This window comes from Sander lucioperca, chromosome 22 (assembly GCF_008315115.2).
Source record: "Sander lucioperca isolate FBNREF2018 chromosome 22, SLUC_FBN_1.2, whole genome shotgun sequence".
Taxonomy (NCBI): domain Eukaryota; kingdom Metazoa; phylum Chordata; class Actinopteri; order Perciformes; family Percidae; genus Sander; species Sander lucioperca.
Window position 1 is genome coordinate 24,085,291 of NC_050194.1, and position 21,144 is coordinate 24,106,434.

General features: G+C 41.7%; 1 protein-coding gene across 1 annotated transcript; it reads left to right on the forward strand.

Moving 5' to 3' along the window:
* Positions 1–1,297: 1,297 nt before the first annotated feature.
* LOC116060944 (elongation of very long chain fatty acids protein 6-like) lies at positions 1,298–20,492 on the forward strand. The gene is made up of 4 exons (XM_031314729.2): positions 1,298–1,643; positions 9,525–9,656; positions 15,253–15,404; positions 18,244–20,492. The coding sequence occupies exons 1-4, from the start codon at positions 1,549–1,551 to the stop codon at positions 18,672–18,674; spliced, it is 810 nt and encodes a 269-aa protein (XP_031170589.1). The 5' UTR covers positions 1,298–1,548; the 3' UTR covers positions 18,675–20,492.
* The last annotated feature ends 652 nt before the right edge of the window (positions 20,493–21,144 follow it).

Sequence of the window (21,144 nt, forward strand, 5' to 3'; positions counted from 1 at the left end):
AAATGAATGGCAGTCAATGGGATGCTAACGGCGGGTGATGGCTTGGTAGCATCAAAATGGCGCCATAGGAGCTACGCGTTCCGAGGAGAAGCTTACCCCCTTGGTTGACAGACGCTTACCCCCTTGCTTCTTCACCATCTTCCTGTACATTAACAGCAGTTGGCATCCATAAGTGTTGCATTACCACACCGTGGTAAAGTTGGTTTTATATTGGACATTGGCTATTCTACACATTCGAAAAATCTATTATGCGGCCTGACCTTTTGACCTATTCATGTCAAACCACTTTTGGTGAACTCAGCTAACTCCTGAGTGAAAAACAATAAATAACTAGAACAGCAAGCAGTTATGACAGGGTCGTGAGTCGCCCCCAACGACCCGGGGAGCGCACGAAAGTGGGACCCAAAGCGTAACGGTGAGGAGGCAAACGTCAGTAAATATCGACATGTGTGAGCCGCAAGGTCCGCGGTACGTTGCCGTTGCAAATATCCCATTAACATTGATTGAGTAGAAGGGCCGAAACTGGTCTACGTTGGCTACAACGCCCCTTAATGGCCGATCTTCTTAAAATGTGTGGGGGGTCATGGCAAACTAGGATCTAAAGTTTCGTGTTGGTAGCATTTATTTTGGTTGAGATATGTCAAAGTTGGTGTTTTCATAGTTACCTACACAAATTTGTTTGTGCGTAATTTGCGCAATTTTTGTCTAATAAAAATTAAATTAAAATAAAAAATTAAAGAATGGGTTTTTTGAGAGAAGAAGCTTTGTGCAATGTGTAGGGGAATTAGCTGAGTTCAGCAAAAGTGGTTTGACATGAATACGTCAAAATGGCAAGCCGCATAATAGAATATCCAATGTCCAATATAAAACCAACTTCACCACAAATTGTTTTGTGACAACAGCAGTGGAAAAACAGTATCAAAAGTACCCACACATGTAGAAGGAGATTTACACATATATATTTATATATTATATATATATTTACATTGAAAAATACTAAGTTAATTTCCAAGTTACAAATTAGACGCACGGACACAGATACGCATTTGCGGATACAAATCAGTCTGCATTCATTTGTGCATTGTGTTTCTCAAGTCACAAATTAGAGGCACGGATACAACACAGATTTACGAATCAGTCTGCATTCATTTGTGCATCGTGTTTTACGAGTTGCAAATACTTATGAGACTGTTTTAGCACCATACAAGGCCAAGAACAATGGCACACTCATTTGCTGCGTCATTGCGGCGGCGCGTTTTATTTTGAAAGTTCAAACCGGAAAACATTGTTTGATTTGAGCTATCTTGATGAGCGTGAGGAAAGTGAGAGGCAGTGGGGAAGTGCATCTGTTGGTACCTCATCCTCTCACGTCGTCCCGGACTCCAACCGGTGATAATCCAGTTAATATCTGCTGGATAAAGGAGCAGAAGTCACACTGTCTGTACCACGTCAGTAGGCCGGTTCGGCGCGGTCACGTTTATTTCCTCCCCGCCAAAAATTCTCCAGAAACTTCGGGTGTTTTTAGCGAAGAAAAGCGGATAAAAAAAAATGAACGCGAGTGAGCTAAATCCCCCGCTAGCGGAGTATGATTTCGAGCGGCTTTTCGACGAAAGACGAGCCCTGGAATGGATGCAGGAAAACTGGTATGTATACAGGAGAAAATTATCTTACAGAAATGCTAAACAAATATGATAAAAATGTGGGTTGGTCCTCCTCTTCCCGTACAGACAGTGGTGGGTGGTGGGCTCTGTCTGCATCGTTACCGCATGTCCTGTCAGCGGCTGCTCGCCATGCTGACCCAGTGTCTTACATTATTATTAAGGTTCCCCCATCTCCTCCGTGAATGTGATTTATTGTGCACGTTAATGTGTCTAATCTCAGGCTAAAATACATGGGAATACCCCTAAATTAGCTTGAATTCAAACGTCCTTGAGGATGCAAGACATGACTTCATCCGTGCTCCCATAGGTCCTCTATGGTATTTAATTAACAGCAGCATGGGAAATAAATGTAGCTTTGTGTGCTGTGTATGCAGAAAACGTATGTTGTCACTTATATACACACAATGCAAAAGGGTTCAATCACAGCTCACATTGAGAGATCCCTCACATTTAGCAACAGGGAGACCTAGGAAGGCCACATGTTTTAGCCTCACTTCCATGAGGCTGTGCAGTGCTGTGTTTCTGTGACAGAGGCAAGTGAGCTGTCAGATGGAGCCTAATAAAGCTCAGGGGGAAAAGTGCAACACACCTCCCATTCCCTCCTCCGCTGTGCACACAGCATGGAGGATGTAGACACCTTCTTAAAGAGTAGCTAGTGAAGGAAAGCTTTGTGTTGATGATTGGGCCTGCTTCAGCATTCCTTCTGCTGAGTCGTCCTGTAACTTGGCTGTTATGTCACACACTTCAGCAGGTTCGTGCCAGTTCACTTCAGTTTATATAATAGGATGACTCTGTTTCTTTCCCTTAAGGCGCTGACACACCAACCCGATTATCGACAGTATGGCGAGGTCGGTGACTCGAGTCTGTTCGGTGTGTTCTGTGCCGTCGTCAGCCAGAGGAGCCGTCGGCTTTAATTTGGGCCGATTTGACTTGTTGAATCGGCCGGCGGGCAGTCGGACTCAATGACCAATCTGATTGGTGGAGCGCTAGCCCTTGACTAGCGAATCAGTGCATGAGAAAACCGGAGCTGACAACGCCAGTATCTTCTTATTACTAGCCATCGTATTTTATTCCGTTCAGCGAGTAAGGTTGTGAGCCTCTCCCAGGAACGCGTAGCTCCTATGGCGCCATTTTGATGCTACCAAACGCTCACCCGCCGTTAGCATCCCATTGACTGCCATTCATTTTGACGTCACTTTGACAGAGAATAACTTTACATCTGAAGAGTTTAAAGACTCTATTTGTCCATTGTTTATTTCTAAAGAAACACGACAATGTATAAAAGGCTCCATTACCTTGTACCTCACGTTATGGCTCCGTAGCAGACGTTTTTATAAAAATAGGCTAACGATTGGGTCATAACCACGAGACTTACTGTCTCATAGTAGAGGAATTACTGTATAGTACAGGAGAAGCTCTCAGGCAGTTTGGACTCACATTAGCTGTTTAAGTTTAATTACTAATGTTAACTAGCATTTTAGTTAGCAATAATCATATCCCCGGCATCCCCCCTGAAATCTACACCTATGTCTGACACGGCGTCACACAGGCGTGGATAAATGATTTCATACAAGTGTCGATGAATTAGTGCCGATACAATTGGCTGAGGAATATAAACGTGTTTTTCTTTAAGACTAGGATTGCGGATGTTTATTTTGATCATTGATTAATCTGTGGGTCTTTTTTGATTAATGAATGATACCTTTATTGCCCCCTAGGGGAATTTGCTTTGCACAAAGAGCATACACACATAACAGCACATACTGTGGTGTAACTTTAAAACTTGGCCTGCTGAACTGTTTTTGTAACCCGATTCACCTGTCGCTTATACACACAAACCCTGTCGCTCTCTGACATGTGTTGTGTAACCAACGAAGACATGAGGTCAAGTCACAGGCCGACTGGTGTCGTGTTACATGAAATACTACAATATGTATATATTTTTTTTTATGTACATGTATCTTGTTGGATTGTTTTTAATAAAGAAAATACATGAACAAAGGAGTTTTTCAGAGGGTGCTTTGGGCGAGTTTAGCCCATTTGAGGGGGAGCTCAAGTGCCCCTTTTGTAGTGCACTTGTCTAAAAAATGTAATTTAATCTAAAAAAAAATTGCACATCAGAAGTTCAGTCCAAAATCCAAAAGTATTCGGGGGGATTTGCTGCTTTTCTCTATTTTATAGCAGATGAAACAAGCACTTTAAAGATGTCCTCCTAGACTGGGAATTTCAGATTTTTTTTTATTTTTTTTTTTTTAGAATCATTTAATCGAAAGGAAAAACCCCGGATCAATCAAGAATAAAATGATTGTTAGTTGCAGCCCTATGACACTGATCATCCCCTCAATCTACACTTCACATTACTTCCATCTGACCGGAGATACAGGACTCTTACGGTGCAGAGCCACCTGGCCGTGCGACGCTTCTGTCGTGCCACGCTCCACTCTGTTCCTATGGGTGACGTCAAGTGACTTTAACGCGCCCGCAGCGCTGCATTTGAAAAAATGCTGTGCATCAAAAAAGCTGGCCGATACCCATCTTTATGCAAATGAATCCGTTGAACGCGACGCGACTATCCAGTAGAAGTAGACGAAAATCTTTCAAACTGACCTTTGTCGATCTGAAATGAAGACAGATTCAGCAACTGCACGGCCTATTTCTCTCTTAAAATGTTTTCAGAAACACGTTTCGGTGAACTATTTTCGTAAAATACTAAATCGTATTCCGAACTGGCCGTCACTACTGTCGTTTTGAAATTCGGGAGAAGCCAGACCCACGTGACGCGTTCGTCCAATCAGCTGCCGGTCAAGGGGGCGTGGAGCATCAACCATGGATGTATTACGTCACGACACCGTGCTTCAGTCGCGTTGCCAAAGTGGATCTGCACTGTTACCCCTATTTTCCACCTAAATGGCCCCACACCATCACATACCCTTCACCATACCCCCACATCATCACATACCCTTCACCATACCCCCACATCATCACATACCCTTCACCATACCCCACATCATCACATACCCTTCACCATACCCCCACATCATCACATACCCTTCACCATACCCCCACATCATCACATACCCTTCACCATACCCCCACATCATCACATACCCTTCACCATACCCCCACATCATCACATACCCTTCACCATACCCCCACATCATCACATACCCTTCACCATACCTAGAGATTGGCATGGTTTTATCTCAGTTAGCCTAATAGCTAACTGAGATAAGATCCATATCAATGCAAATCAAACCAACTATTAGGCTAACTGAAAGTACCCCATGCCAATCTCTAGGTATGGTGAAGGGTATGTGATGATGTGGGGGTATGGTGAAGGGTATGTGATGGTGTGGGGGTATGGTGAAGGGTATGTGATGATGTGGGGGTATGGTGAAGGGTATGTGATGATGTGGGGGTATGGTGAAGGGTATGTGATGATGTGGGGTATGGTGAAGGGTATGTGATGATGTGGGGGTATGGTGAAGGGTATGTGATGATGTGGGGGTATGGTGAAGGGTATGTGATGATGTGGGGCTATTTTAATTCCAAAGGCCAAGGGAACTTTATCAGGATGCATAGTATCCTGGATCCATGAAATAACTGGCCTTTAAAAATAAAAATCTGCCTGCCTCTATGGGAATTTAACATAGGGGTATGTATAATTATGGCCCCTGTATTTTAAGGAAGAGCATTTATTTATTTACAATACATTATTCATTCACAAAAAAAATTGGTGTCCTTAAAAGGTCGGATTTTTCATTTTTTTAATTAAGGCATTAAAATCAATTTCTAAAAGATGATTTTTTTATTCCTCTTTTTAGTCAACTTGACCATGGGTATGAATACTTATGAGCAGCACTGTATATGTATGTGTATGTTTCTATGTGTGTAGCTACTGTATATGTTTTATGTGTACTTGCTGTGAAAACATATATCCCTTTTAGGACAATAAATCCAATTCTAATCTACCCCTTTTTTAATATTTTACTCTAGCAGCTCCTACTTGGACATCCCTAAGGGCTTTTGGCTTCATGCTGTTTTTTTCTGCTTCCAACATGGTTGGACTGGGAACGGCTACCCGAAGCCCCCGTATAGCATTAACTGGGTCAAGCAGCATCTACTCGGCCTAATATGTATTATGCCAATCTGGATTAGTCATCTGGTCTATTCCCAAACCACCTCAGACACACGCACAGCCTCACAGATTTAATGCAGTCACATAGTCTGGATTTAAAGAAGAAAAAAAAAAAAAATCCGGCATTGCTGTTCTTTTTCTTGCAGCAGCGTCACGGTGCACACATCTTTTTCCTCTACCATTTAGTATTCTGAGCGGAGAGTTGACCTTTTCCTCTCTGTCGTCATGTTCTTCTGCCGGCTGTTAATTGAAATGATATCGCTGGTGGTTGTTGATAAGACGGGGGGGGGAGCGGTGCCCATTTAAAATTGCCTCATCACTCCGATCTGGCAGTCTAAATGGTCACTGTGTCAACATCTGATCTCCGTTAATCCTTTGCTGTGATTAAAAATGAGGATAAGTATAAGGCTGAAGGATGGGTGTATAAAAACATGACGTACTTGTCGTGTGTTTACCTGACTCATGGCCTCAGCAAGCAGACAGTCAGATCATTTCACATTTGTTCTTAAAGGTCCCATGGCATGAACATTTCACTTTATGAGGTTTTTTAACATTAATATGAGTTCCCCCAGCCTGCCTATGGTCCCCCAGTGGCTAGAAATGGTGATAGGTGTGAACTGAGCCCTGGGTATCCTGCTCTGCCTTTGAGAAAATGAAAGCTCAGATGGACCGATCTGGAATCTTCTCCTTATGACGTCATAAGGGGAAAGGTTACCTCCCCTTTCTCTGCTTTTCCGGCCCAGAGAATTTGGCTCACCCATGAGAGAGAGAGAGAGACATCATGGCTTGAAAACAAGCAAAGTGACAGTTGGTCAAGGCCACACCCCCACCAAAGAATTTCTAAAATGGGAAGAAGTTCCACTCTCTCGTTACTTCCGGCTTCTGGACTGGTTGCAGTTCCACCAGAGTTCCATATAGGGGGCGCTCACAGGCCAGTGAAGAATGAATGGGACTCTATGGAGCTATACCACTCAAAATCCACTTTTCTCAGGATATAATTTTTTGTCTAGTAATTTGAATGTTGCATTTGAAAGGGGAGGCTAAGAAAATACACACTGCTGGGTGTTAGATTTTTTTAAAGTGGCTTTTTTGTTCTAAAAAGCCTTTTAAAATGTCAATGACGTCATACACATATACGGCCAGAGATTCTGCTTTACAGCAAGCTTTGAGTCGCTTCCTTTTTTCTCTCGAGGCATCGACAACACAGCTGACAGGTTAGACTCTCCCTGTTAATACAACACAGCTGACAGGTTAGACTCTCCCTGTTAATACACGGGCTAGAAAGAGGTTTGCTAATGTTTTAAAGACCACGCTGAAATATTCACTCTGGCATTCTGGTTCTGCTTCAGATACCGTCAAGCGGGATCTCCGATCGTAATCTGTCCTTCACTGACCAATCAGCATTCATTAGCAGAATGCTAGCGTGTTATGGGCAACAACGACTCAACCTGTAACAAATCGAAAGGGCATAAGTACTCGTACATTCAACTTTCGACCTATAATCCATGTTGAACTTGCAAAAACTACAATCAAATCTGAGATTTCTCAACGACAATCAGGCGAAAGAGACAAATTTAGCCGTCTAGCTCCATAGAGTCCCATTCATTTTGCACTGGACCGTGATCACCCCCAGTGGAACTCTGGTGGAACTGCAACCAAAGTAGGTACAATGGGGCTGAATAGGGAGTGGAACGGCTTTCCGTAGACGGGCTTTGCCCCCACCCTCCACCTTGCCGCCCCCCCCTCTCTCCTCCTCAATAGCATTTAAAGCTACAGACACAGAAATGGCACATCCTAAGGAAAGCTCATTGTGGGACTGGCTCTAGTGGCTGTAATTCTGCACCAAGGCTGAATTTCAGGAAAGAGACTTCAGATACAGTATTAGGGGACCACTAAGGCCTATATAAAAGAGACTTCAGATACAGTATTAGGGGACCACTAAGGCCTATATAAAAGAGACTTCAGATACAGTATTAGGGGACCACTAAGGTCTATATAAAAGAGACTTCAGATACAGTATTAGGGGACCACCAAGACCTATATAAAAGAGACTTCAGATACAGTATTAGGGGACCACTAAGGTCTATATAAAAGAGACTTCAGATACAGTATTAGGGGACCACTAAGGTCTATATAAAAGAGACTTCAGATACAGTATTAGGGGACCACTAAGGTCTATATAAAGAGACTTCAGATACAGTATTAGGGGACCACTAAGGTCTATATAAAAGAGACTTCAGATACAGTATTAGGGGACCACTAAGGTCTATATAAAAGAGACTTCAGATACAGTATTAGGGGACCACTAAGGTCTATATAAAAGAGACTTCAGATACAGTATTAGGGGACCACTAAGGTCTATATAAAAGCATCCAAAAAGCACCATGTCATAGGACCTTTTAATTGCAGTTGTCTGATCTTAATTAATTATAATTATATAATGCTATATAATAGAATAATTGTATATTATAATTGTGTAATGCGCGTTACGTCCCAGCACTGTATCTGTACAATCATGTAGTAGTTAGGGTCTGACTCAGGTGATTTAGGGTTTAGCACGGCTGTTTGTCAGGAAGCAGTCTTCTTCCTCTTTCTGTAACCTGATAAAGGTCAAAGTACATTTTAAAGGAACTTATTTCAGATAATTCAACTCAACACTGATTCTAAAATACGTTGACTTTTTTATGATAAATGATGTTGAAGGAAATGTTTCTTATCATTTGTACTAACAGTTAAATCCACAAGGGCAGCAACTAATGATTATTTTCTGTCAATTATTTCTCGTTTAGTTGTTTGGTCTCTAAAATGTCAGAAAAGGGTGAAAAATGTAGATCAGTGTTTCCCAAAGCCCAAGATGACGTCCTCAAATCTCTTGTTTTGTCCACAACTCAAAGATATTCAGTTTACTGTCACAGAGGAGAGAAGAAACTAGAAGATATTCACATTTAACAAGCTGGAATCAAAGACGTTTTCTCAAACGATTCTCTTAAACGATTATCAAAATAGTTGGAGATTAATTTAATAGTTGACAACTAAACATTTAACACTGAAATCCCCACTAAGTAGCAGGTGTATTAATTATCTGCAAAAACCTGCACACTGCTTGTTTGTTACCAATTCTTCTTTACACTCAGTTTATTAGGTACACCTAGCTAAAACTGATGCAATAGTCCTGCAATAAATCCTACCTTCGTGAAGGATATACTGTATATTCAACTGCATTTTGGAGAATCTAGTTTGTAGTGCTCTTATATTGACAGGTGTTTCTATTATTTTGTCCACCCTATTAATATTAATGATGCTAGGCTACGCAACAGACACACCTCACTAGAGCTGCAAAGATGGATCGATTAGTTGTCAACTATTCAATTAATCACCAACTGTTTTGATAATAAATTGGTTTGAGTAATTTTTTTTCAAAATTCTGTCATGTGAATATCTTCTAGTTTCTTCTCTCCTCTGTGACAGTAAACTGAATATCTTTGAGTTGTGGACAAAACAAGACATTTGAGGACATCATCTTGGGCTTTTTGGGAAACACTGATCTACATTTTCACCATTTTCTGACATTTTATAGACCAAACAACTAATCGAGAGATTAATCGACTATGAAAATAATTGTTAGTTGCCGCCCTACACCTCTCACTTTCCCAGATAATAGAAGTCTATTCTGTTTTATTCAGTAGTGCTGATTAGTTTATAATAATACTGTTTCCCGTCCACAGGAGCAAGGCGTTCATGTTCTGTGGCCTGTACGCTGCGCTCGTATTCGGCGGTCAGCACTTCATGAGGGAAAGGCCGAAGCTGAACCTGCGACGCCCGTTGGTGCTGTGGTCTCTCAGTCTGGCCATCTTCAGGTGAGTCACAGTCAAGACTGCTGCAGCGCTGAAACCACTGGGTTCTGATTTAGTGGATTCACAGGAAATCTAGTCTCGCTTTGCCAGACCCTCCTCCACAGCGCGCTGAAGGAGGGTCTGGCTAGTCCACACCGCATTCAGGGATGGGAGGAAAACGGCTTCTGGTTTAATGGCATTTCTTAAAACCAGTCAGAATCATCTCAGGCGGCGCTAAAGAAAAGAAAAAATAGTCTAGCTAGCTGATCTGAGGAGCAGTTAACCATAGTCCTCAGAAATCCACCGAATTTAAAATTCCAACACAAAGACAGCGGAAGGAAACGGAAAATACATGCATCCGGCGGAATTTCTTGCAGCACCGGAGCAATCCCAGAAGTGGAACGTCAAGGATATAGACTACAGGAAATCTAATGTCTGATTTAGTCATTAAAACAACCGTTGTCTGGTGTGATCCTCCTTAAATGTGAGGAATTGAGGCTTTTTTTTTTCTTATTTATATAATTTAACTTGAATCTTTTGGGGGTTTTGAGTTCCTGAATTTGCTCTGGAAAATGGTCAGGGACATTTCATAGACTAAATGACTAATGGAATTAAATGATCGACCGATTGATTGATACAGGAAATGATTGTAAGTTACACTCCCAGTCTGCAGTGTGCTACAGAGGATAGGTCTAACAAAGAGTCTAAAGGTCACTGCAGGCCAGAATATCCTTTTATTTCTCTGAAGATAAGAGATGAGATAAGCTGTGTTAACCGTTCACAAAGACGAGTAATTCAACTGTGAATTATGAGGCTTTCTGGTTAAACAGGATTACTTCATCATCATTGCTCTTACCTACAGGACGCCACCAGTGCAGGGAATGTGTTGGCGTCTGAAACCAGTTTGATGACAGAACTGTCACCAACACATTCCTCACTGGATTTAAAGCTGTGAGCTGTGTACTTAAAGGACCGGCCAAACCCCAGAATATAACGCACGAGTGATACAGAGTAGAACACCGCGGCAACACAAACATCTTGCCACGGCTGCACAATGAATTCAGTTTTAATCACGAGCACCAGGCTTGTGCAAAATTCTGAATTTCAGAATTGGCCTCCATTCAATTCATGAATTGGAATTTGAATTGACTCCGCCCCACAGGAAGTTGAATTTGAATTTGAATTGGAATGACAGGAAGTGGAATTAAATTCATTGCAATTCGAAGAAATTCCACACAGTCACACAACAGAAAGAATATGTTGAATCTCACATACATTCAGTGTTAGGAAGGTTACTTTGGAAATGTAATTACTTACCGTTATAAGTTACACATTATAAATGTGGTTTGGATTACTTTATCAGTGCAAAGCAATTTCCTTTTAATTTGATTAGTAACTAATTGAATTGATTGATTTTAAATATAAAAATATGAACCAGTACTCTGTGTTATACATTAAAATACATAAATAGTCAGGGATGACACAATAAAGCCCAAAGACTTATTTCCATTGTGGTCCCTAATTACACATTTTACCTCAGTAATACAACTAACCTAACCTAACCCAATAACCTAATTTCATTACACGTAACTAGTCACTCCTCAACCCTGCATACATTTTGTTCCAAAATATAGATAATGATCACATTCGTGAAATAAATTACCCCCTCAATTTTGTTTAATTAGTTTTGTTCCAATGTTATTTTCATTTCAAAGTAATCAAATAACACCAATGTGATCTTCATTCTGGTTTGGCTGGATTGTGTAACCGCTGGTTTCACAGTCCATCAACATTTCATGATGTTTCTTCTGTAGGAAAAAAGTCCCTCAATGTAGATCACTCTTTAAGAGAACAAATATTTCTATCAATTCCACAATTGACAATAATTGTTTTCTTGATTTACAATAAGTAATAAGTAAAAAGTGTGCTTGCATGCTTTTAAACACATATGATATCCAGTGTTGGGGGAAACTCCTTACGAAGTAATGCCATAATATAATCACATTTGGCTGTAACTGAGTGATGTAACACATTACTACATCAGGGGTCACCAACCTTTTTGAAACTGAGAGCTACTTCATGGGTACTGAGTCATATGAAGGGCTACCAGTTTGATACACTCTTCTGAAATAACAAATTTGCTCAGTTTGCCTTTAGTTATATATGATTATTAATGATTAATGATACTCATCTATGTGAAGACACTGATCACGTTAATGACTTCTCACAATAATTATCAACAATGACTTAACAAGGTGGGAAACAGATAATGTCAATATTCAATTTTCATTTTTAGAACAGGCCTGAGGGCTACTCATGTGGTCCTTGGGGGCTACCTGGTGCCCACGGGCACCGTGTTGGTGACCCCTGCACTACAGTAATGTAATGAGTAGAGTAATGAGTTAGTATCCATAGAGAATAACAAGTAAGGTAATGCATTATGGGTTGTTTTTTTAAAGTGAATAATGTGTATTACACGTTCTTGAGTAGTGAGCCCAACACTGATGATATCAAATATCAGTAGCATAATACCATCAAGAGATGCTTTTCAAAATAAAAGACTGTCAGTCTGTTAACTTCCTTGTAGATGCCTTTTGAAATTTGAAGTAGCCTTGATGGAGCCACAGACTGGAGCGCTGCAGTGCTTACATACGGCTCTGTGGTTTCCATGTGTTCTTGTTGGAATTGGTTCTTCAAAATGAACTAGTACAGATGACCTTTGAGGCCTGCTATTATTTTCTATGTCGCTGTTATTACAGGTGTCAAATCTATAAACGTTTGTAATCTGAGGTTGTAAGGGACTTCTGAAACTTAAAAAGTCCAGTGTTGACCATCAAATTGTGTAGAAAAGAAGCTTTCAAACAAATGTCCACCTCAAATTGTTTGGTAACCAGTTTAAATACTTGGTTAAAGTAAAGCATTCTGGGAAATGGAGTCATGTTCCATCATGTTCCACAAAATTACAATAAATCAAACTTAATTATTTGTTCTGTGACTAGAGCTTTTAACATTTATTGCTGGGGATTATTTCCTGTTAATGTAATCTGTACAAGTAGTACAAACTAATATCATTTATAGAATATGTAACTCATTCCCCCTGCTCTGGCGTTTCCCTCCTCTCATTCCCCCTGCTCTGGCGTTTCCCTCCTCTCATTCCCCCTGCTCTGGCGTTTCCCTCCTCTCATTCCCCCTGCTCTGGCGTTTCCCCCTCTCATTCCCCCTGCTCTGGCGTTTACCCCTCTCATTCCCCCTGCTCTGGCGTTTCCCTCCTCTCATTCCCCCTGCTCTGGCGTTTCCCCCTCTCATTCCCCCTGCTCTGGCGTTTCCCCCTCTCATTCCCCCTGCTCTGGCGTTTACCCCCTCTCATTCCCCCTGCTCTGGCGTTTCCCTCCTCTCATTCCCCCTGCTCTGGCGTTTCCCCCTCACATTCCCCCTGTTCTGGCGTTTCCCCCTCTCATTCCTCCTGCTCTGGCGTTTCCCTCCTCTCATTCCCCCTGCTCTGGCGTTTCCCCCTCTCATTCCCCCTGCTCTGGCATTTCCCCCTCTCATTCCCCCTGCTCTGGCATTTCTCCCTCTCATTCCCACTGCTCTGGTGTTTCCCCCGACGTCTCTTCTCTGAGACTAACCTACTAATGTTACCATGGCAACTACCGGCAATGGGCGGGGTATACATGCTGCTTCCTGTTTACCCCAGCATAAGCATGCCCAGTATTTGAGAGTGTTGATATTTTGGTTTGGCCGTGTTAGTTTAAACGGAGGTTAGTTCTTCATCTGGAGCTAAAAAAAACCCCCCAAAAAACGTGTGAAAAAACATAGCGATGTAAATGTAACCGAAGAGAAGAAACGGCCACGGTGTGATCCAAACAGTGTTGACATGGCAGCTTCATGGCTTGGCTTGTAAAGATGTCAAAATAAGATAATTTCTTAGATTCATCACTGACAGACATGTCGGAACAATGAAAGGGAAGGAGGGAGTCTGTCAGTCGTCATTCCAGTCATACTTTTTTAGTTTCATCTTTTCTGCAAAGCAGTGGAGAGATTTATTTACATTTTTTAAGTCAATAGGGGAAACTAAATACCAAAGAGGATTACAGTTTGGGCTTGAAAAATCTGAGAAAAGTCGTATAGAGTTTATATCTGCTTGTTTGTTTTATAATATAGTTGGGCAGACACATTACTTCCTGCAGTCCCTGGATCAATGTGTGATTGCAGTGTGCTATGATTGCAGGGCTCTCAGAGGGTTGTATTGACATTACAGGGATGCGTAACATTGAGCTTATGGGAGAGCAGCAGAGCTGAACAATGGACATTGAATAAACTCTCTGGAAACTTGCCATGGGTTGTGAATATGGTGCTTTTAGGTTAAGTTTGTGACCTAAGAAGAGTCTTGACTTTTGAAATGGGATGTTTTATATTATATATTCGCTGACTGAATGATTACACCGCCACACATCAGGGCTCCAGACTGAAACCACCCTATTTTATTCGAGATTGATGTGGGAGAAGACTGTACTGAATGACATAAACTGTTTTGGGATGCCTTAGAAATGATCGTGTTGTGTGCCTCAGCCTTAGCCTGTATCGTGTGTGCATTATATTCAACAAGGTAACCTGAGAATGGCTGTTAAATAGCAACAGTGAGGAAGGGATTTTACTAGTGTAAGACTGGATATTGGCTCTGATCTCCCTGTTTGATTGAGTTGGAAGCAGAAAGCCCAGATTGGATTTGTTTTGATCAGATTTGATTTGATTCTAGAAGATGTAATTGCATCAGCTGGATACCAGTGTTGCATAAATATGAAACTCTTCTCAGAATATACGCTGTGAACATCTCAGATAGAGCTTCTATCCTCAGGCCATCAGGGTGGTCACATTTCTTTTATAACTTTTTTTTTTATCCTTTTTTATTTCTTTTTTTCTTATCTAGTCTTTTAGCACCATCTTTGGGACGGCTCACACTGCATTTCACTCCACATGTTAATTATAGTAGTTGGCAGTTAAACCTTTAAGGCCTTGGAATTATATGGAATGACTTTTCACTTCATATTGTGGACCAAAAAGGGAACCAAGAGAAATGATTGATCTTGCATTTTTAAGGGTTAATATTGGGTCACTCAACTGAAAATCTCACAGTCCAAAAGGACTGGACAAGGGCTGCACAACATTTTTCGCGATATCAACTGGCGCAATATACACATTGTGAAAGGCTGCGATATATCGGGAAAAACACTATTTTGTGTTAGTTTAAAGTAGAAAAATTCAGTAGAAAATTGAACTTAATAATGTAACTGTCATTCTTTTTTTAGCGGTGCCTTTTATATTTAATTCAATGTTCAATAAAAGAATGTCGGAAATGATTTCCTTTCATTTGTTTTAAATTCAACAAGCCATTTGTTGTGTTTTAGCAGAATACTGAAAGCAGCAGAACTGAATACACTTTGTCTGTTTATTTATCGCATTAATATCGATATCGCGATATTCAACAACGTTATGGCATATTTTCCTCATATCGTGCAGCCCTAGTATTTGAGCGGCTCTCAAAAAAGGGAAAATTTAGGAGACCCGTTGGTGTTTTAACTGTTTGCTAATGTGTGTTGCATGTTGTGGGTTCACTCTGCAGTATCATAGGAGCGCTGAGGACTGGACTGTACATGCTGCACGTCCTCACAGCCAACGGCTTCAGACAGTCAGTGTGTGACACCAGCTTCTACAGCGCCCCCGTCAGCAAATTCTGGGCCTACGCCTTTGTTCTTAGCAAGGCCCCCGAGCTGGGTAAGGCTTCCTTTGGTACTTTCTCTCTCTATTTCTCCACTAAACTCTATTTAACCAGAATTCTTAACCTCTTGACCATCAAATCAATGCTTATTGGGAGTGTAAGATGACATTTCTTGACTTATCTCCAGGTAATGAGTAAACATGTTGAATATCCTATCAAAAAAGATAAAGACAAAAAGCAGCAGTGCTGTTAGACTTCTTACGTCAGGATATTTACATGCAACGAGTTGCAACTTTAAAGTGGACATATTATGCTTTTCCGTGTTGTCTGTCATATGTACAATGTTATAATGTTCAAATAATAAGGTAAATGTATTGTAGAGAAATCCCCGTGAGCTAAAATGTTAAGATTTTTGACTGTTCTGAACGCTCCGGCGCATACAGGTGCAGCAGCCATGGGCAGTATGAGAAAAATACATTAAACATTAAAGCATGTAAACATGTTCTAGTACAAAACACAAAATACAAGTATGAACCTGAAAATGCGATATAATAATTGCCCCTAAACCTTGAGTGACCAAATCAAATCCCTCTTGGAGCCCTATTTTAACGATCTAAGCACAAGTGTGTTTAGGGCGTGTCCAAATCCACTTTTGCTAGTTTAACAGCGGGAAAAATTGTCCGTGCACCAGGCGCATTGTTCAAAAGGGTTGTACTTAGTGTCTTCATTAATCAGAGGTGTGTTTTGGGCGTAACATGCAATAAACCAATCAGAGATCATCTCCCATTCCCTTTAAAAGCCAGGCGCATTTGGACCTTGGCGCATTGCTGTTACGATGGCCGATTTGCACCGTCATATTTTTATTTGTAATCTTCTGCATGTGTGTGTGCTGCTGTGCGTCCCTGTGTGTGTAACAAGCATAGTGTGCGTGCTGTGCACGAGCCTAGGAGCATTTTACTAATGCGCTGTTAAAATAACAATGAAATGCTGCGTTATTGACTTTAGACCAGGTTTTTGTTGGTCAATGGTGCCATCACTTCCCGCTGCCTCAAGATATCAGTACGCCAAGAATGCACCTGAACACACCTCCCTGTAAGACCAGCACACCCATGGGCGCACAGATGGGCGCAGGTGCATTTGCTATTTAAACGACGTTGGCGCTGGACGGTCTAAAAATAGCAGGGGCTTTGCGCCGCGCTGCGTCAAGCACAAATTAGGGCCCAAAAAAATGTATCAGCAATCACTAACATTAAGGGCTGCTTCTCTGGGCGGCGATGCTGTCTGCACGCTGATCTTATCTCTTCATGTTGTCTGTCGGACTCAGAGACCTGAGTGCTCTGGGAAATAGAGGCAGATGCTGAGATGGCAACAAAATCCCATTAGTGGATGATCGATACAGCGTTTCCTCAGCTGCAGACAGGAAGAGTGTCTTCATCCACCTATTGGTTGGGCCATTAGTTTACTACAGGATCTATACTGTTTTAAGACCTGAATATATGTTAGCTGTCCAAATAAGCCTTAAAAAAAATCTGAGATGAAGGATCATTCTGGTTTATGACACCGCAATATCATCACAACAAAAACTGATGGAGCAAGGAAGCAGTCAGATCCTCAAACAGGTTGAAAACAAGCCAACAGTTCATCCGCAGCACTTCTATCTAGAGGTCAACTTAAAGTGAGTGCAGCTCTTCATCCGTACCTTACTTTGAGAGTAGTACACAAGAGCTTTGTCTAAAAGTGGCAAAATATAGATTTAAATTGGGAACTATTTGATCAAAGAATAAATCCCTATTTGCAAGGGGACCTCATGTGATTTAGAAATTACCCCCACCACCACGTCTGTGTTTCATGCGGTGCATTCCCCACGGGGATAAGTGAAGTCTGTATTTTACTCTAATTTCTGACATTATCCCAGGGATATGAAGTCAATGCTGTTAAAACTTTCATTTATAACTGCCAACGCCGCCAATACGACCCTAAATCATAGAGATGCAGATTCCCACGGGACTAATATTATCACACAGCCTCTGTGTTCGGGGAAACATGGTTGGTAATTTGCAGTGGATTTTTTTACTTGACAAATTACAGACATGGCAGATTCACACAGGATTAAAATCACAGACGACGTTTACTAATCCGACCAGAAATGTGATGCCAGTTTCCAGTTCATGACAGTTCACGTTAATCGGTGCTACAAACACATTTTGGCTGCCGTTTCCTCTCCCAGGTAGGGGTGTAACGATTCAGTCCTCAACGATCCAATGTCATCGATACAAAGTGAAAATACCGATGCATATCGTCATCTTTTAAGATGCACCTTTTATTTTTATATTTATTGTTTTTATTAAAAAGAGTAGTTTGTTTCTAATTGAAATGTCTGGAAGAGCTTAGTAATGAAATTGTCAAATCATATTTTAGTTGCTTTTTACAAATGTATGTAACTGTGTTAAATGGGCACGTGTATTGTCTCATAACGCTTGCAGGCCCCTGAATTGAATCAAATCAAAATCGTATCGTGGCAGACTTTGTGATATCAGTAAATATCGTATGGTTGTCCTAAGAATCAGTATATCCTATCGTGATAAAACATGTGATTTTCACCCCTACGGACCAAAGTATGGTGGTGGACTGGTAGCTGGAGAGGTGCCAATTCACCTCCTGGGCACTGCCAAGGTGCTCTTGCGCAAGGCACCGAACCCCCAACTGCCGGGGAGCAGCCCCCTCACTTTGACATCTCTCCATTAGTGCATGTATAGGACCTGAGCGTATGTGTGTGTGTTTCAGGCCTGTGTATAATGTGTGTTCTAACAGAGTGAAAACATTGTAATTTCTCTTGCGGGATTAGTATAAAAGTATAAAATTTAATTAATGAATTATTTAAATTATTACTCCCAGGTGACACCGTGTTCATCATCCTCCGGAAGCAGCGCCTCATCTTCCTGCACTGGTACCACCACATCACCGTGCTGCTCTACTCCTGGTACTCCTACAAGGACCAGGTGGCGGGCGGCGGCTGGTTCATGACCATGAACTACGTGGTCCACTCGCTCATGTACACCTACTACGCGGCGCGGGCGGCCGGCCTGCGGGTGCCCCGTCCCTGCGCCATGGTCATCACGGCCACGCAGATCCTGCAGATGGTGATGGGCCTGGCGGTCCTGGGCCTGGTATACTACTGGATGCACGACGTGCACTGCCCCTCCAACGTGGACAACGTGGTGTGGGGCTTCCTCATGTACCTCAGCTACTTGGTCCTCTTTGCATTGTTCTTCTACGACACCTACCTCAGAGGCTCCTCCGGGGACAAAGGATCCAAGGCAGAGTAGCTCGTCTGTACTGTGCTGCTGAAGTGTGCCATTACATAGAAACGACCAACAGCGAGGGGCCACGAATGTGTGAGTCACAACTAGGTAACTGGTTGCTCGGCCCTCCTCTTTTTAAGACATTTTCACTTGACTTTTTATAGGCATCTGTAGCTTAACACAGTGGATTTAGAGCGCTAGGAAGGAGAGCGGTTCCAACTGAGCACAGCTTATGATCTCATGATTAGTTGGGAATACAGTCTGGGAATTGATTTAAGAAGGGGATGGAGGAATAACATGTTTGTGTTTGACTTACATAGTTCTCACTTCATTTATATGATTGCCTTGGTGACTCATGGCCAGTATAAAACAAACAGCCCTATGAGGGCTAAATGATTGCCAGAGGGGTTTAACAAACGTTTGTATGTTGTAATGAAAAAAACTGATCATCCTTGATGTAAACGTTAAATCTCTGAAGTAGAAAAAAAGAGTACTTTTATATTGTTAAAGGAATAGTTCAACATGTTGGGAAATGCTCCGCCTACAGTACTTGCAAACACTTCCTACAAAGAAAGGTTAAAAACAACATGTGTGAGTTTAGGTGGGAGTTATGTGCTAGAACTACTTCTTGACAAACAACAGTTCCATCCAGTATCCATCCGCCCGGTACTACTCGTCTCTGAGTATAGCGCGGGTTGCCAGATGCAGCCGTTGCACAGGTTTTGGTGTCTGTAGAGAGACAGGCTGTTCTCATTAACCGTTCGTACACATAGCTACAAAAAGTAATGCACTGTAATTCGTTTGTATTCCACGTATTTATTATTGTAAGCACCACATTGACTGTTGCTGTATAAGACGGCAAAGATCCACGTAGGTTGGAGGTTGGGGTGGATGTTTGACTCCTAAAACGCAGGGCTTTCTAGCCAGGGAGTGGAGCTTGTGTCCCGGAAGCAGTTATGGGAAAAACCCAAGACTTTCACCCAGGAAACAGGTGTCCGTGTCCTGGGAGTACAGCTTAAGGGGATCGGTGTTTTAACCTAAACCAGAAACTTTCTTTCTAATCCTAACTAGTCATTTTGGTGCCTCAACATAACTGTCAGCACCTTTTTTTTCAAATAAACATAACTGTAACAGACGCTAAACTTAACTTTCATGTTGGCTAAACGCGACCGCTTGGCGCTCGCTGTAATTTTGTGGGATATCATTGGAACCCGTTTATGAGAATGCATTAAAGGAGACAGTAATGATAAAGGTACCAAACACGGCGACAAGACTTCAGGAAGCTGCACACAGTCAATACTTGTAGAAAGTACTTTCCCCTAAAACAACAAATGATCTTTTTAACATTTCTGTTTATGTACGTATAAACACAAACCAGATATAACGTGTTAATAAGTGAGCTTTAGAAGTGCTGCTAGCTTTGGACTGAGCCACACAAGCTGTTTCCCCTTCTTCTTCTAGGCTTTATGCTGAGCTAAGCTAACCACGCCCCAACTCCAGCGCTTTAACACTCCGACAGAAAGCGTATAAGTGTAACGACCCAAAATGTTGAACTATTCCTTTTAAAATAATGTCCGTTTGAGCCCTAGCCCAACTGTGACCTGCAGGATAGTGAGTTTATGATTACCAAAAGGGAATGACGACTTCACAATGCACTGAATGAAAGAAGGGTGTTTTTTCATATTTAGTTTTAAAACACACACAGACAGACAGACAGACAGACACAGATTTAAATATGTAGGTTCAAAAACTGTTCTCATAAATCACAGGGCATCTTTTATTATTAACCTGTGTGTGTTGACAGTAAGATGAGCCATGCTGCCGACACGCTTATTTGAATAAAAGAGGAACACTGACGATCAGATTAACGCAGTCGAAACTTCATCAGCTCTCCCCAGACGAGCACTTTGTAGATGATAAGATCTGAACACATTCCTCAGCCGACGGCCGTCCCAGAGCAAATGACTTCTAGGAAGTAGGTTGTGTAATGTTTAAAGATAAAGTCCTCCCGGCCCCTGTTCTTTCTTTTCTATAAGCAAGTCATGTTTACACACTGTGCACATTTTGCCTTCTTCATCTCACCTGAGAACTTACACTGGACAAAGCCCAGTCTGCATCTCCCCTTCATGACGAGGAAGAGTTTTTAGTTGTTGGCCATTTAAACCAGCAGCCAGATGTGGAAAAGTGTGTGTGTGTGTGTGTGTGTGTGTGTGTGTGTGTGTGTGTGTGTGTGTATATATATATACACACGTACCGTCATTACACTGTTTTTGTGTAAATCTGTCGTCGTGAAAACTGCAAGGCTGAGTTCCCACAGTCAGCCATACATATAGACACACCCCAAATTATCTGTGTGCATCTACTGTAGCACTAGAACTACAAGTACTTTGTCTGCTGTAAAAGAATTTAGACCTTCAGTGAAATGTAAACAGGTGAGAGGTTGTCCAATCGCTTTACGCAGGACTAATGATGTAATTATCAGATAAACCAGTTA